Consider the following 14,295-nt stretch of genomic DNA (forward strand, 5'->3'; position numbering starts at 1 on the left):
AACCTATTTTAGCTAAAAAGCACCACATTGTTCCTGGCCTCTGAAGACTGCCTGATTTCAATATTAAAGTGGTGCAGCTGAAGACTGTGGCCTAAAGTGAGTGATGCTGGAGGACTCACCCTTTCCAAAGGAGTCCCACCTGCATACTACACAGACGTGCACCTGAAACCAGCTTTCTCTCTGTATTTAAGGGGCATAGGGAGCACAGGCTCTTGGGAAAGGAAGTGTAGGACCAGAGGAGTAGTCAGTAAGACTCCTAGCAGCACCATGTGGCTGCTGCTGCAATTTGTCTGGCTCTGTTTTCTCTTGTCTCTTGGTCTGAATAGCCAGTATGAGTCCGAGGTACCTGAGTATCCTGACGAACTACGCTGTGGGCTAAGGAGCTTTCAATTCACCATAAACCTTCTCAGTCAGGAGATGGAGACTCCTCCTGTGCTAGTAGCATGGGGTAAGTTTGAAGGCTGAGCTAGGCAATGGCATGTCTCCTCTACTGTGTAAAATTGGCCTCTGCTTTCTGTCCGAATGCCTCCCCATCTTTACTAAACTCTGCTCCTTCTCTATAGAAGTACTCTGAAGTATAACTTCACCTCTAAACCTGATTTCCCTGTTATTTCTCCTTTCTTGGCAGCTGCTCTTGAGTCTAAGGCAAAGCTGGCTGTCCCTTCCCAGCACTGGTGACTTGCATGACTGACCATATGTGTTTTCTCCCCCATCCCCACTCCTAGATAACCATGGGCTGCCACACAGCCTGCAGAATGACTCTGACTGTGGCACCTGGGTCAGTGAGGGCCCTGGCAGCTCCCTGGTGATGGAAGCCTCCTACAGTGGCTGCTATGTCACTGAGTGGGTAAGTATGACCTGTCCTTAGGAAGGCCGAGATGCGTGTGCCGCCATCCAGGCTGACTCCTTGGGCCTGTCTCTCCAGGACTCCTACTACATCATGACTGTTGGAATTGAAAGAGCAGGTGTGAGTGGACCTGGAATGGTTATGGAGACAAAGCTATTCAAGTGTCCTGTGAATTTCGCAGGTAAGGGCTGGATACTTCTGGGTTCTGGGTGGTGTGGAGCTGCCTGAAGTGTGTCCTTGGGTACTTTTTACCCATTCTGTGCAGTGATACCAGGCACCCATCGAGAACTGTGTTCCAGCTCTTCACAGGCGACCCTAGGATCAACACCACCTGAGCGATTACTCGGGGCTCAAGAACTGTGAGGGGTACTTCACATGTTACCTGTAATCCCAGCCCAGCGCTACTGCTAGCCCCAGCAGGGAGCTTTCCAAGCACCCCTGACTGGTAGGTGGCAGAGCTGAGATTCAACCAAGAGTTATCCCAGGACCAGAGATCTCCCTCTTGAAGGGTCCAGAAGGAAGCTGAAGTTATCAATGAGACTCAGCAAACACCTTCAAGAAGCAGACTGCATTGAGAACAGGGCTCAGTCCCTTCAGCTGGGGCTACTCGACTGCTTAGCTTGGTATTTAACTGGGTGATTAACAGGAAGGTACAATGCCAGCTCAACTCCAGTGAGTCTTGCCTTGCCCCTCAAGAGCCCTACCTCAGTCATGAAGAGTCAAACTTCTGTTCTTAAACTTTTAACCATACTGTGCAGCATGTGAGATCTTAGGTCCCAACCAGAGATCAAACCCAAAACCCCTGCAGTGGAAGCACACAGTCTTAACCACTGGACTCCAGAGAGGTCCCAAGACTTGAACCTACAATTCTTCACATCTGCATTGTTATGTGTTAGCCCAGTGGAGCAATACTGATAAAATACATAATCATAGGCCCCGCTCCCCGCTTACTGAACTGCATTCCAAAATGATGGTAATTTAGAGTACACGAAGATTTAACTACTTTTGAAAGAACAGAAGGAAGAATTCTTCAATAAAGTCTCACTGCTTCTACCAATCTTGTTCGTATTTCCTCTTCCCAAGAGTACTCATTTCAGGGCACTCTTAGAAGGTAACCAAATAGTGAACTTGATAATCCAGACTTAATTTCTAGTATGTAAATCTCTTCCAATCTCATGGCTATCTATGGGAACTTAATGTTTCTTAATGAAAATACCTCTTAAAGACTAGACTTTGTTACCTAGTTCAAGTTACTCTTCAATACCTATTCTAGATGTCCCAAATGCTGGCTTTTGTGACTCTGTCCCAGTGTGGGACAGACTGCCGTGTGCTCCTTCACCCACCACTCAAGGAGACTGCGAACAGCTAGGCTGCTGCTACAACTCTGAAGAGGTCATTTCCTGTTACTATGGAAATACAGGTGAGTCGCTATATTTTTGAAATCAGCTGAAGAGTACCTGCAATTACCATTAACTAAACCCAAAGGAGGGTTTTCTCCTTCACCCCCCCATCCGGAAGGCAAATACTGAAAGATGACCAAAGGTTAATGTATAAGATAATACCTCCTTAGGACACTTGACCTTCAGTGACACAGCTTACTATAGTCTTCCATTGCGTATTCTCCTAGAACCCAACAGAAAGCAAATAACATTCAATGAACTCAGGAAGCTAAGTCTATATGCAGGATGCTAATTGATAGAAACTTAACCAGTTTCAAGAAATAGCCAATCTGGCGGCTGATTGTGTGTATAAAGAGCTTTACTTCAGAAGATGAGCCTTATTTCAAAAGAACACTGTCCCAAATCATGCTCCAAGTCTTTCTCATGTAAAAATGACCTTCATGAAACAAGATGCTACATAATTCTAAGCTCTTAATCCTAGCTGATGAGTGAAAACAGCGGGTATGGCTATCTTCTTTCTACAGGTGAAGCTGATACAAGGAGGTTAAATACACAGTAAGTAGTGGAGGCAAGATTCAAACCCAAGTGCCCATCCAAAGCCCCATTTAAACTCCGGATGGCTGAACCTGCCTCAAGGTCATTAGCTGGAATGCCAGCTTTTCTAGCGGGAGAAGAGGAGGGTGGGGAATTTAAAATAATGAAACCATAATTTTTAGACTCTTGTCTGGCTGCATCAATCACTTGAGGTGACCTGCCTTCAGCACAGTTGCTCTGGTGTTTCAGTGACCTCACACTGTACCCAAGATGGCCACTTCTCTATTGCCGTGTCCCGGAATGTGACCTCGCCCCCACTGCTCTTGAATTCTCTACACTTGGCCTTCAGGAATGACAGTGAATGTAAACCTGTGATGGCAACACACACTTTTGTTCTGTTCCGGTTTCCATTTACTACCTGTGGTACTACAAAACAGGTGAGAAGAGCTGACCTTGGGCTCTGCTTAAGTTGGTCAGGAATGCCCTAGTGACTGGGGGAGAACTGGACTACCTTAGCTGTGAAAAATATACCTGACTTACTGCTTGTCATGTAGGATGGTCTCTAAGACAGAGGGGCCTTCACTAGTGAGAAAGCAGAAACCTCTGCTGGATACTTGGCTCTCATCCCACCTGCCCACTAGTGAGGAGCTAGTCCCCATTACCAAGGTGTAGAAGAACAAATAACAGGTTCCTCCCACCACACTGCCCTGGGAAAGGACCAGGAAAATCAGCTGAGATAAGTGGTGTTTCTGGTTTCCTCATTACTCAAAGCCCCTTCCTGTTCCTTTGCCCTGAAAGTAAGGTGAAGTGATAATTTCCCTGCTAGTCAATGGGCATCCTTTCTGAGTGCTGGATGAAAGCAAAATTGCGTGAAGCAGCATCTGGCTTGCAGGAGTGACAGGAATTCTTTACCTGCCCTTACAGATGACTGGGAAGCAGGCAGTATATGAAAATGAGCTAGTTGCAGCTCGGGATGTGAGAACTTGGAGCCGTGGTACTATTACCCGAGACAGTATCTTCAGGTAAAGGTCTTAGTTAACCTGACCTTGCTTGACCAGAATGCCTGAATTTCCTTCCATAAACAGGAGTTCTAGAGAAAACAGTCATAAATGACCATAAACAACCATCTTCTTCCGCATGATGGCAGAATCTCTTTTGCCTTGACTATCCAATCTCACAGACCATTATTGGATCTAGTAGCCCTGCATTATTACCACCAACTTGATCTAAGCCTCAGACTCGACCTGACTTCAATTTCGTTTCACTGGGTCTTTGTTTCTCACTCTAGTCTCTTCCTTCTACCTTCAATATCTAAGCTGTAGTAAAATGAATCTTTTTAAAAACCTTAGCTAGTATACTTAAAGTTTTATCTTTTGTCTTCCAGAGCTTAAACCTTATGAACATAACTTGCAGGGTCCTCCATGAAACCGCTGCTACTTCTTAAGCCAAAACTTTCCCAATGTTCTCAATCCTTCCCTAAATGTTCCCTAACCCCAGATTGTGCTTCCATAGAGTATTTAATGGACCTCAAACTTCTTGCTTCCATGCATTACCCTTCTCTCCTCTACTTCTCAGTTACTACTTTTCATTTTCCCTTATCAAATTACCTGCAACATCTTCCCTGACTACTGCCTCCAGAGAACACACATGTTTTGTCATAAAACCATATCTATCTCTTAAAATCTACTGAAGTATAGTTGGTTGATAATGTGTTAACTTCTGCTGTACAAAGTGACTTCAGTTACACATCTTTTTCATATTTCCATTATGGTTTATGACAGGATATTGAATAGACTCCTGTCCTATACGGTAGGTCTTTGTTTATCAATTCAGTATATAATAGTCTGTGCTTCCCTGGTGGCTCAGTGTTATATCAAACTCTCTAACATGGATCTTGTTTACCTGTTGGTCTCCCCAATGATAGCTTTCACAAGGCCAGAACCAAACTCCACTTTTTTATAAACTTGTTCCAACACCTGATACTTAAATGATTCCTCCAAACCTTAAAGAGAAGACATGGTCTACCCACTTAAGATAGTAGCTAAAATCTTTATTTTCTGCAGGCTCCAAGTCCGTTGTAGCTACTCTGCAAGTAGCAGTGCTCTCCCAGTTAATGTCCAGGTTCTTACTCCCCCACCACCCCTTCCGGAGACCCAGTCTGGAAACCTCACTCTGGAACTTAAGATTGCCAAAGGTAGGACCCTCTTGGGTAGACTATCTGGCCTCTAGTTTTAAGTCTTCTTCTGGGCAGAAAGACCCTAACTTGGTAACAAGATATTATTCCTTTCAAAGGCTGTTTATGTGGGTGGTGGTTTAATCCAAGCCACCTAGAGGTTCCAAGCTCTTTACTGCTTCAACTTGTTTTGGCCTGTTGCAGATAAACGCTATCGCTCCTACTACATGGCTAGTGACTACCCAGTGGTGAAGCTGCTTCGGGATCCCATCTATGTGGAAGTCTCCATCCATCAGAGAACAGACCCCAGTCTTGAGTTGCGCCTGGACCAGTGTTGGGCAACACCCAGCGCAGATGCCCTGCTCCAGCCCCAGTGGCCCTTGCTGGTGAATGGGTGAGTGTCTTTCCTTCACCTGTGTTACAGTCCCTCTAAGAAGCCCATCTTGACTGCTGGATATCCTTGCTTTAGGTGCCCCTACACAGGAGACAACTATCAGACAAAACTGATCCCTGTCTGGGAAGCCTCAGACCTGCTGTTTCCTTCTCACTACCAGCGCTTCAGCATTTCCACCTTCGGTTTTGTGGACTTGGCGGCAAAGCAGGCCCTCAAGGGACCGGTATGGTGCTGCCTCCTGTGCTCTTCAGCTGGGCTCTAAATACCCCCGGCTCAGTGTTTCCACACGGTGCCACTTTTCAGCTGAAGTGGCCCTGTGACACTGGCCTTTGGTATTGCCTCAGAGCCATCAAGGGATGCCTGTGGCATGTGTGACATGAGTCAGCCAGAGTCTGGTATCTTAGTGCTTCTGTGATGTCAGTTTGGTTTATGAATTTTCTGATAATACTTTGACTTCTTCCTGGGGTAGATAAAGCAGGTTTGAAGACTTAGGATGTGCTAGACCATGATCCCAATTCTTTTGGCTCCCAGGTTTATCTGCACTGCAGTGCATCAATCTGCCAGCCTGCCGGGACACCATCCTGTGTGACACCCTGTCCTGCCAGACGTGAGTATCCAACCTATCTATGCCAGAGGCCAAATTGAAGTGTTATTTGGAATCCAGTGCTAACCTTTGTCTGTGGCACATGAATCAAACTGAAGATTCATCTAATTAACGAGGCTTCTTTAAGTACTTTCATGATGCAATAGAATAGAAATATAACTAGTCTTCTAGAATTCCAGGCCTTCTAAATATTTCAGGATTAATAGCTTATATTTTCAGCTTAGTTTTTCCCCTTATAAATTTTTACTTAGCGGGGAGTCAAGTGCGTTCACAGCCTATAATCTAATAAAACACTTCTGTGGTATCGGATATAAATGTAGACTTTTATACTTAGATGGCAGGTCTGGCAACATGGCCTCAAGACTTATAGATGGCATAGGATTGCAGACTTTGTATGTGTTAATTGGTCAGGCCCTGTGCTCATACAGTCATATTCCACCTGATCCCACAACACTTACCTGGCTCCTGAATTAATTGGGAGTCATGACTCTTAATGATCCCTGGTTGGGAAGATCCCCTGGAAGAGGTCTTAGCAAACCACTCCAGTATTCTAGCCTGGAGAATCCACAGGAGCCTGGTGGACTACAGTCCATGGGGGTCACAATGAACTGGACACGACTGAGCGACTAAGCACAGCCCAGCATGACCCCTGAAGGTTTAAGCCTGTTCTGGTAGAAAAGACCTCATACTACTTTTCAAAACTATCATTTAGTAAACTAAATACTCAACATCTAACTGCAATGATTATTTATATATATAATTTTGAGAAGTATAGAGACCCTACAGTTAGCAATAGAAATAGGATTGTCTCAGTATTAAGACATTATTATTCAAGTACCTGTATTTAGGAAGGGTGACAGTTTGGGGATAGTCTAAAATCATAATTTCTCAAACCGCTAGCGTTAATACAAATGAGCAAGTCTGAGACTTTGTGTCTAATGCATTAAGGTTTTTCTTGAAGAAAAACTTAATGGAGCAGAGCTATCTGACAAGGGACCTAGCCCTGTTTTAGTACTCCACAACCACTCACATGTACAAAACTAACAAATCCTTAACTCTTCTCTCCAACAGGAAGAAGAAGCTCTGACATCCATTTTCAGAACAACACTGCTAGCATTTCTAGCAAGGGTCCCTTGATTCTACTCCAAGCCATTCAAGACTCTTCAGAAAAGCTCCACAAATACGCAAGTGAGTGGAAGGAGAATGATATCTGAACCACTGGTCAAACCAAAACTACTTGCACATCCCTACTTCTTAATTTTTACTGGTTTAGTCAATATGAACCTCAAAAGGAATTACCTAGCAATTTTCCCCCTATAGCTCAAGACTAGCAGTCTTTATTAGGATGTAATATCACTCGGCTTCAGCATACTAACCTACGTTTCCATCCTGCAGGGTCTCCTGTAGATTCTCAAGCTTTCTGGGTGGCTGGCCTATCTGGAGTCTTAATCGTTGGAGCCTTGTTCATGTCCTACCTGGCCATTAGGAAATGGAGATGAGTTGCTCAGACCAAATGTATTAATAAAACCAGATTGCACTACTAGTCTCCTCAGCTCCTCATTTGACAAGTAATTTCTTTAGACTAGTTCATCTCCTATTGGCCTCCCCTCCTTCCAACTTGTAATCTTCTTCAGCTCTTCCATCTTCTGAATAGAACATTTCAGTAGAATTTCCAAGTTGGTTAACAACTCAAGCAGAACCTACAAAAATAAATATCTCAGGCTTAGCAGACATATTTAGAAGCTCATGAGGTGTAAAACAGAACTCTTCCAGAAAATCAAACTAAGGAAGAACTAGTTTAGAGCTAGTCATGAATCTCCTAGACCATTGGTATTCTGACTTCAGTGTGCATCAGGGTCAAAGGAGAGCAGGTATAATCAGATTACCATCTCCACTCCTGGATGTGACATCTTCAAAGAAGTTTAAAGACTATTTGTCTTGCCTGTTATGCCTTAAAATCTCCCTAAACTGCAGTGGCCTAACATTAATCATTAAGTTGGTCTGGGCTGAGGCTTATGAAATTGCATTTGTAACTATTCCGCAGGTGATACTTAACTTTCTATTCAAGCGCCACACTTCAAAAACTAATGTCTAGGACAATGCCTAAAAAGCAGCATCTGATCATGGATTGATCAATTGGAAGTATCTTGCTCAGAAGAAGCTTGGTTTGAGCTAGAACCAACAAGTAATTTCCCAGTTTAGTTCCTAAGACTAATAGAACAAGACAGGGGGAGAATGAATTATTGTGAGTTCTTTATGTAAACATCCTACCCAAAGGACTCCAACAACTCAGCAGTCCCCAAACTTTGTTTTTAATTGGGATAATTGCTTTACAGTGTTGTGTTCCTCTCTGCCATACATCAACGTGAATTAGCCGTAGGTGTACATCTGTCCCCTCCCTTCCAGCCCCCACCCATCCCGCCCCTCTCGGTTGTCACAGAGCACCGGTTTGTGCTCCCTGTGTCATACAGCACATCCCCTCTGGCTGTCTACATGCGGCAGTGTATGTTCCAATGCTACTCATTTTCTCCCACCTTGTCCTTACCCCATTGTGTCCCCAAGTTTCCATTTTGTCTCTGTTGCTGCCCTGCAAAGAGATTCATCAGTACCATTTTTCCAGATTCTGTATATAAAAATACAGTATTTTCTTTTTGACTTCACTCTGTGTTTAGTTCAGTAACTCAGTTGTGTCTGATTCTTTGTGACCCCATGGATTGCAGCATACCAGGCTTCCCTCTCCATTACCAACTCCCAGGGCTTACTCAAACGTATGCCCATCAAGTCAGTGACACCATCCAACCATCTCATCCTCTGTCATCCCCTTCTCTTTCCTTCAGTCTTTCCCAGCATCAGGGTCTTTTCCAATGAGTCAGTTCTTCGCATAAGGTAGTTAAAGTACTGGAGCTCCAGCTTCAGCATCAATCCTTCCAGTGAATATTCAGGGTTGATTTTCTTTAGAGTTGACTGGCTTGATCTTCCTGAAATCCAAGGGACTCTCAAGAGTCTTCTCCAACACCACAGTTCAAAAGCATCAATTCACTGGCGCTCAGCTTTCTTTATAGTCCAACTATCGCATCCATACATGACTACTGAAAAAACCATGGCTTTGACTAGATGGACCTTTGTTGGCAAAGTAATGTCTCTGCTTTTTAATATGCTGTCTAGGTTGGTCATAACTTTTCTTCCAAGGAGCAAGCATCTTTTAATTTCATGGCTGCAGTCACCGTCTGCAGTGATTTTGAAGCCCACACAGGCTCTATATCTTTAACCTTTTTGGTACCAGAGACCATTTCAATGAAAGACAATTTTTCCACAGACTGGCATCAGAGGATTGTTTTGAGATGATTCAAGTGCATTATGTTTATTGTGCACTTTATTTCTGTTACATCAGTTCCAACTCATATCACCAGGTATTAGATCCTAGAGGTTGAGGATCCCTGCTATAACTAACACTGCTGGCCAAAGTCTGTGTATCTCCTCTCTTCCCAGAAGGAGGCTCTGAAAGTATGCCTCCATTAAATAAGATGCCACCATTTATCTTCCTGGAGCAACTTCCAGGTCTTTCTGAAATATGTTGTTGAGCATCGGAGTTGTTTCTAGCCTGGGGTGGTTGGTAATAAAGCTTCTATGAACATTGGGGAGTTCATCTTTCAGTGTGCTATTTTTTGCCTTTTCATTCTGTTCAAGGGGTTCTCAAGGCAAGAATACTGAAGTGGTTTGCCATTCGCTTCTCCAGTGGACACCTTTCGTCAGAAGAGGTGGCAAGAATACACAGAAGAACTATACAAAAAGATCTTCATGATCCAGATAATCATGGTGTGATCACTCACCTAGAGCCAGACATCCTGGAATGTGAAGTCAAGTGAGCCTCAGGAAGCATCACTACAAACAAAGCTAGTGGAGGTAATAGAATTCCAGTTGGGCTATTTCAAATCCTAAAAGATGATGCTGTGAAAGTGCTGCACTCAATATGCCAGCAAATTTGGAAAACTCAGCAGTGGCCACAGGACTGGAAAACGTCAGTTTTCTTTCCAATCCCAAATGAAGGGTTAATGCGGCCACAATAGGGAAAGTGGAGATGTGCTGCTTGCAAACAAGATGTTCTGCCAAGGAGACGGACACAGCCTTGAGATTGATGGTCCCTTGCAAATAAGGGAACATTCCCTTCTTGTGATAAGGGCTCTGGACAGACTCTGCAGAAGGCCGGAATTTCACTCCCCTTTGCTGGACGATAACATGTATGCACCTGTGCTGTACTGAAAAGGCTTATTCATGCAGTCTGGAATTCTGCCTAGGGGGGCTTTATAATAATAAAGCCCAAATAGTTTGGGCAGTTCTGTTCCGTTCCTCCAGCCAGAGTGTGTGTGTGTGTGGTCTGTCTCGTGTGTCTTGTTCTGTGTCATTTCACTTGTAATCTCCAACACCAAAGAAAGCCAGTGCCAAAGAATGTTCAAACTACTGCACAATTGCAATCATCTCACATGCTAGTAAAGTAATGCTCAAAATTCTCCAAGCCAGGCTTCAACAATACATGACCGTGAACTTCCTGATGTTCAAGCTGGTTCTAGAAAAAGCAGAGGAACCAGAGATCAAATTGCCAACATCCACTGGATTATCAAAAAAGCAAGAGAGTTCCAGAAAAACATCTATTTTTGCTTTATTGATTATGTCAAAGCCTTTGACTGTGTGGATCACAATAAACTATAGAAAATTCTGAAAGAGCTGGGAATACCAGACCACCTGACCTGCCTCTTAAGAAACCTGTATGAGGGTCAGGAAGCAACAGTTAGAACTGGACATGGAACAACAGACTGGTTCCAAATTGGGAAAGGAGTAGGTCAAGGCTGTATATTGTGACTCTGCTTATTTAACTTATATGCAGAGTACATCATGAGAAATGCTGGGCGGGAAGAAGCACAAGCTGGAATCATGACTGCCAGGAGAAATATCAATAACCTCAGATAAGCAGATGATACCACCCTTATGGCAGAAAGTGAAGAACTAAAGAGCCTCTTGATGAAAGTGAAAGAGGAGAGTGAAAAAGTTGGTTTAAAGCTCAACATTCAGAAAACGAAGATCATGGCATCCGGTCCCATCACTTCATGACAAATAGATGGAGAAACAGTGGAAACAGTGTCAGACTTTATTTTTTTGGGCTCCAAAATCACTGCAGATGGTGACTGCAGCCATGAAATTAAAAGAGTTGCTCCTTGGAAGAAAAGCTGTGACCAACATAGACAGCATATTAAAAAGCAGAGATATTACTTACCCAACAAAGGTCTGTCTCGTCAAGGCTATGGTTTTTCCTGTGGTCATGTATGGATGTGAGAAATAAGTAATAAAGAAAGCTTAATGCTGAAGAACTGATGCTTTTGAACTGTGTTAGAGAAGACTCTTGAGAGTCCCTTGGACTGCAAGGAGATCCAACCAGTCCATCCTAAAGGAGACCATTCCTGGGTGTTCATTGTAAGGACTGTTGAGGCTGAAACTCCAATACTTTGGCCACCTGATGTGAAGAGCTGACTCATTTGAAAAGACCCTGATGCTGGGAAAGATTGAAGATGGGAGGAGAAGTGGATGACAGAGGATGAGATGGTTGGATAGCATCACCGACTGGTTGAGCATGAGTTTCAGTAAACTCCGGGAGTTGGTGATGGACAGGGAGGCCTGGTGTGCTGCAGCCCATGGGGTTACAAAGAGTCGGACACGACTCAGCAACTGAACTGAACTGATGAACATTGGTAGCCAGCCTCCTCCTTGTGTACAACAAGCTTGTGCCATATCCTGCTTGCAATCAGAATGGCCTTGAATTACAATTACCATGGTAAGCATGATGTATTGCTGGCACTGGGTTATAAGAGATGTCACAGCTTCTGCCTTGGATCACTTTCTCTAGACAAGCTAGCTGTTATGCCACAGTAAGGATACAGAAGCTGCCCTGTGGAGAGGGTCTGAGGCTCCCTGGTTAACAGCCATGTCAACAGCCATGTGAATCTCCAGTGGCAGTCCACATCTAATCAAAACCTTAGGAAAGACTGCACCAGAACCACCCAGCTGAACCATTTCTGAATACCTGGTCCACCACAGCTGACGAAAGATGAATGTTGTTATGCCATCACAGTTTGGGATTTTAAGATAACTAAGACCAAGTCTTTAAACTTCTTAGATGTCCATCTAGTCAAGGCTATGGTTTTTCCTGTGGTCATGTATGGATGTGAGAGTTGGACTGTGAAGAAGGCTGAGCACCGAAGAATTGATGCTTTTGAACTGTGGTGTTGGAGAAGACTCTTCAGAGTCCCTTGGACTGCTAGGAGATCCAACCAGTCCATTCTGCAGGAGATCAACCCTGGGATTTCTTTGGAAGGAATGATGCTAAAGCTGAAGCTCCAGTACTTTGGCCACCTCACGCGAAGAGTTGACTCATTGGAAAAGACTCTGATGCTGGGAGAGATTGGGGGCAGGAGGAGAAGGGGACGACCGAGGATGAGATGGCTGGATGGCATCACTGACTCAATGGACGTGAGTCTGAGTGAACTCCGGGATATGGTGATGAACAGGGAGGCCTGGTGTGCTGCGATTCATGGGGTTGCAAAGAGTCGGACACGACTGAGTGATTGAACTGAAGACAAAGTCTTTAAACTTCTTAGATGTCATGTCATCTCTTGAATACCAAGGAGTAGAAGTGCTCAAAGCATGTTAACTTTATAAGCAACTGCCAAACCATTTTCCAAAGTATTTCTAATGTCTTTACATTCTTACTAGGTTTGTAAAGAGTTCTCGTAATTCTAAATCCCTTAAGGATAGGCTTAAGATTCCCTCTCAACTTCTTGTTGGGAGGAAAAACTTGCTAGAGTCAGGTATTGGCTCCTCCTTAGCTTTTACCTAGTTCAACCTATGGGGGCCCAGAGCTGTCTCACTTCCCCTGTGTCATTGCTCTAGTTTCTAACACTGCAAGTTTAACTGCATATTTTGTTAAGACTGTTTCCTTCTCTTCAGCGTTTGCAAGCTGAGGGGTGGGGGGTTACTGCTTATGTCTAAATGGCCAGCAAGCAAGGGAGCGTTTAAGCCAATGAGATATACTAGAATTCACAAAAATTACACGGCTGAGAGACAAAATTAATATGTTCAGTCATACGGATGAAAATCTACTAGTCATCAATCGTTTAGAGACTAAAGAAGTATCAAGTTTCCTTCAATTTCCAGGAGGACAGTTTTCTTAGGGTGAGTCTAAGAAAACCCAAAGCAGCTGGCAGCAGGCTAAAAACAATATCTTGACATCAGTCCCATAAATTGAAACATGACTTTATGTTCCTGTATCAAGAAGCATTTAACAGGAGGCTTCCTTAGTGCTGTTTTGGACCTATCAGGAATCCTCTGTTCCTTATTAATTCCTGAATATTCAGGGGTGGTAAACCATTCTCAGGGCTGAGAAATGCGTGCATTTCCTTTGTTAGTTTTTCCATACAGTGATAAGTAACTATTTACGACCCTCTTCCTTTTTATGAACCATATGGTAAAAGTGATTATTTACAACCCTCTGTTTTTGATATGGATTGCCTTATGTTTCCTTGATAATTTGTAAGTCTGGACTTTTGATCTTTATCTTTGCTGAAAATAGCTACCTTGTAAGACAGTATATATACCCACACTATGTTGAATAAAACACCCTTGTTCCATCAGAGCTTGGGTGCCTGTGTCTGTCTTTCTTTCTTTCTCTCTCTCTCCCCAGCTAATTATCTGGAGCGTAGAAACCCATCGTGCCTACTTCCTGCCCGGGCTTCTAAGAGCCTCTCGAGAAGGCGCACTGTGCCTTCACCCCCTCAAGAGGGTGCCCAGTGCCTTCACGAGCGACACAAGCTCTGTGTCAAGAGCTTTATTGGTTTTCTGCTTAAACTGAAGAATATCAGCCTCTTTCTCTCTCTCTTTTACTTTCTTATCATCGACTCTGGACCACCAGGTTCTGGTCCATTAAAGGACCTCAACATTCATGTTCTCAATATTCAGTGAAATAAGCTCCCTTTCATACTAGGAATTGACAGTAGAGGACTCTATTTTAGCAAACAGGAAACTTATGGATGTGGCCTGGGAACAGGAGAAGCAATAGGAAACCAGAAGTTTGATATCACAGTAGCTATTCAGGTGGAATCCTATGATTTTAATAGAGAATCTCAGCCTTCTGCTACTTCCATCTTCACCTGGAATATTTAGAACAGAAACGGCATGACTGCCAGACATTTAATCTCTACAGATTCAACCATCTCACTTCTGAAATAAGGACTAAATTATTTCTTTCTACCTTTAAATTCTTCATTCTTAGAATATTCTTAATCTCCAGTAATTTTC

At 43.7% G+C, this 14,295-nt stretch overlaps 1 protein-coding gene across 2 annotated transcripts; it reads left to right on the forward strand.

Annotated features, from left to right (window-relative positions):
- ZP4 (zona pellucida glycoprotein 4) lies at window positions 267-7,498 on the forward strand. 2 transcript variants are annotated; one of them, XM_005699001.2, is made up of 12 exons: window positions 267-448; window positions 726-847; window positions 926-1,028; window positions 2,121-2,267; window positions 3,031-3,218; window positions 3,706-3,803; window positions 4,845-4,975; window positions 5,159-5,348; window positions 5,424-5,571; window positions 5,880-5,955; window positions 7,024-7,140; window positions 7,348-7,498. In XM_005699001.2, the coding sequence occupies exons 1-12, from the start codon at window positions 268-270 to the stop codon at window positions 7,449-7,451; spliced, it is 1,605 nt and encodes a 534-aa protein (XP_005699058.1). In that variant the 5' UTR covers window position 267; the 3' UTR covers window positions 7,452-7,498. The 2 variants fall into 2 exon arrangements, with proteins under 2 accessions (XP_005699058.1, XP_005699059.1); XM_005699002.3 differs by having other exon boundaries at window positions 268-448; window positions 926-1,034; window positions 7,348-7,495.

Source organism: Capra hircus, chromosome 28 (genome assembly GCF_001704415.2).
Source record: "Capra hircus breed San Clemente chromosome 28, ASM170441v1, whole genome shotgun sequence".
In the NCBI taxonomy this organism is placed as follows: Eukaryota; Metazoa; Chordata; class Mammalia; order Artiodactyla; family Bovidae; genus Capra; species Capra hircus.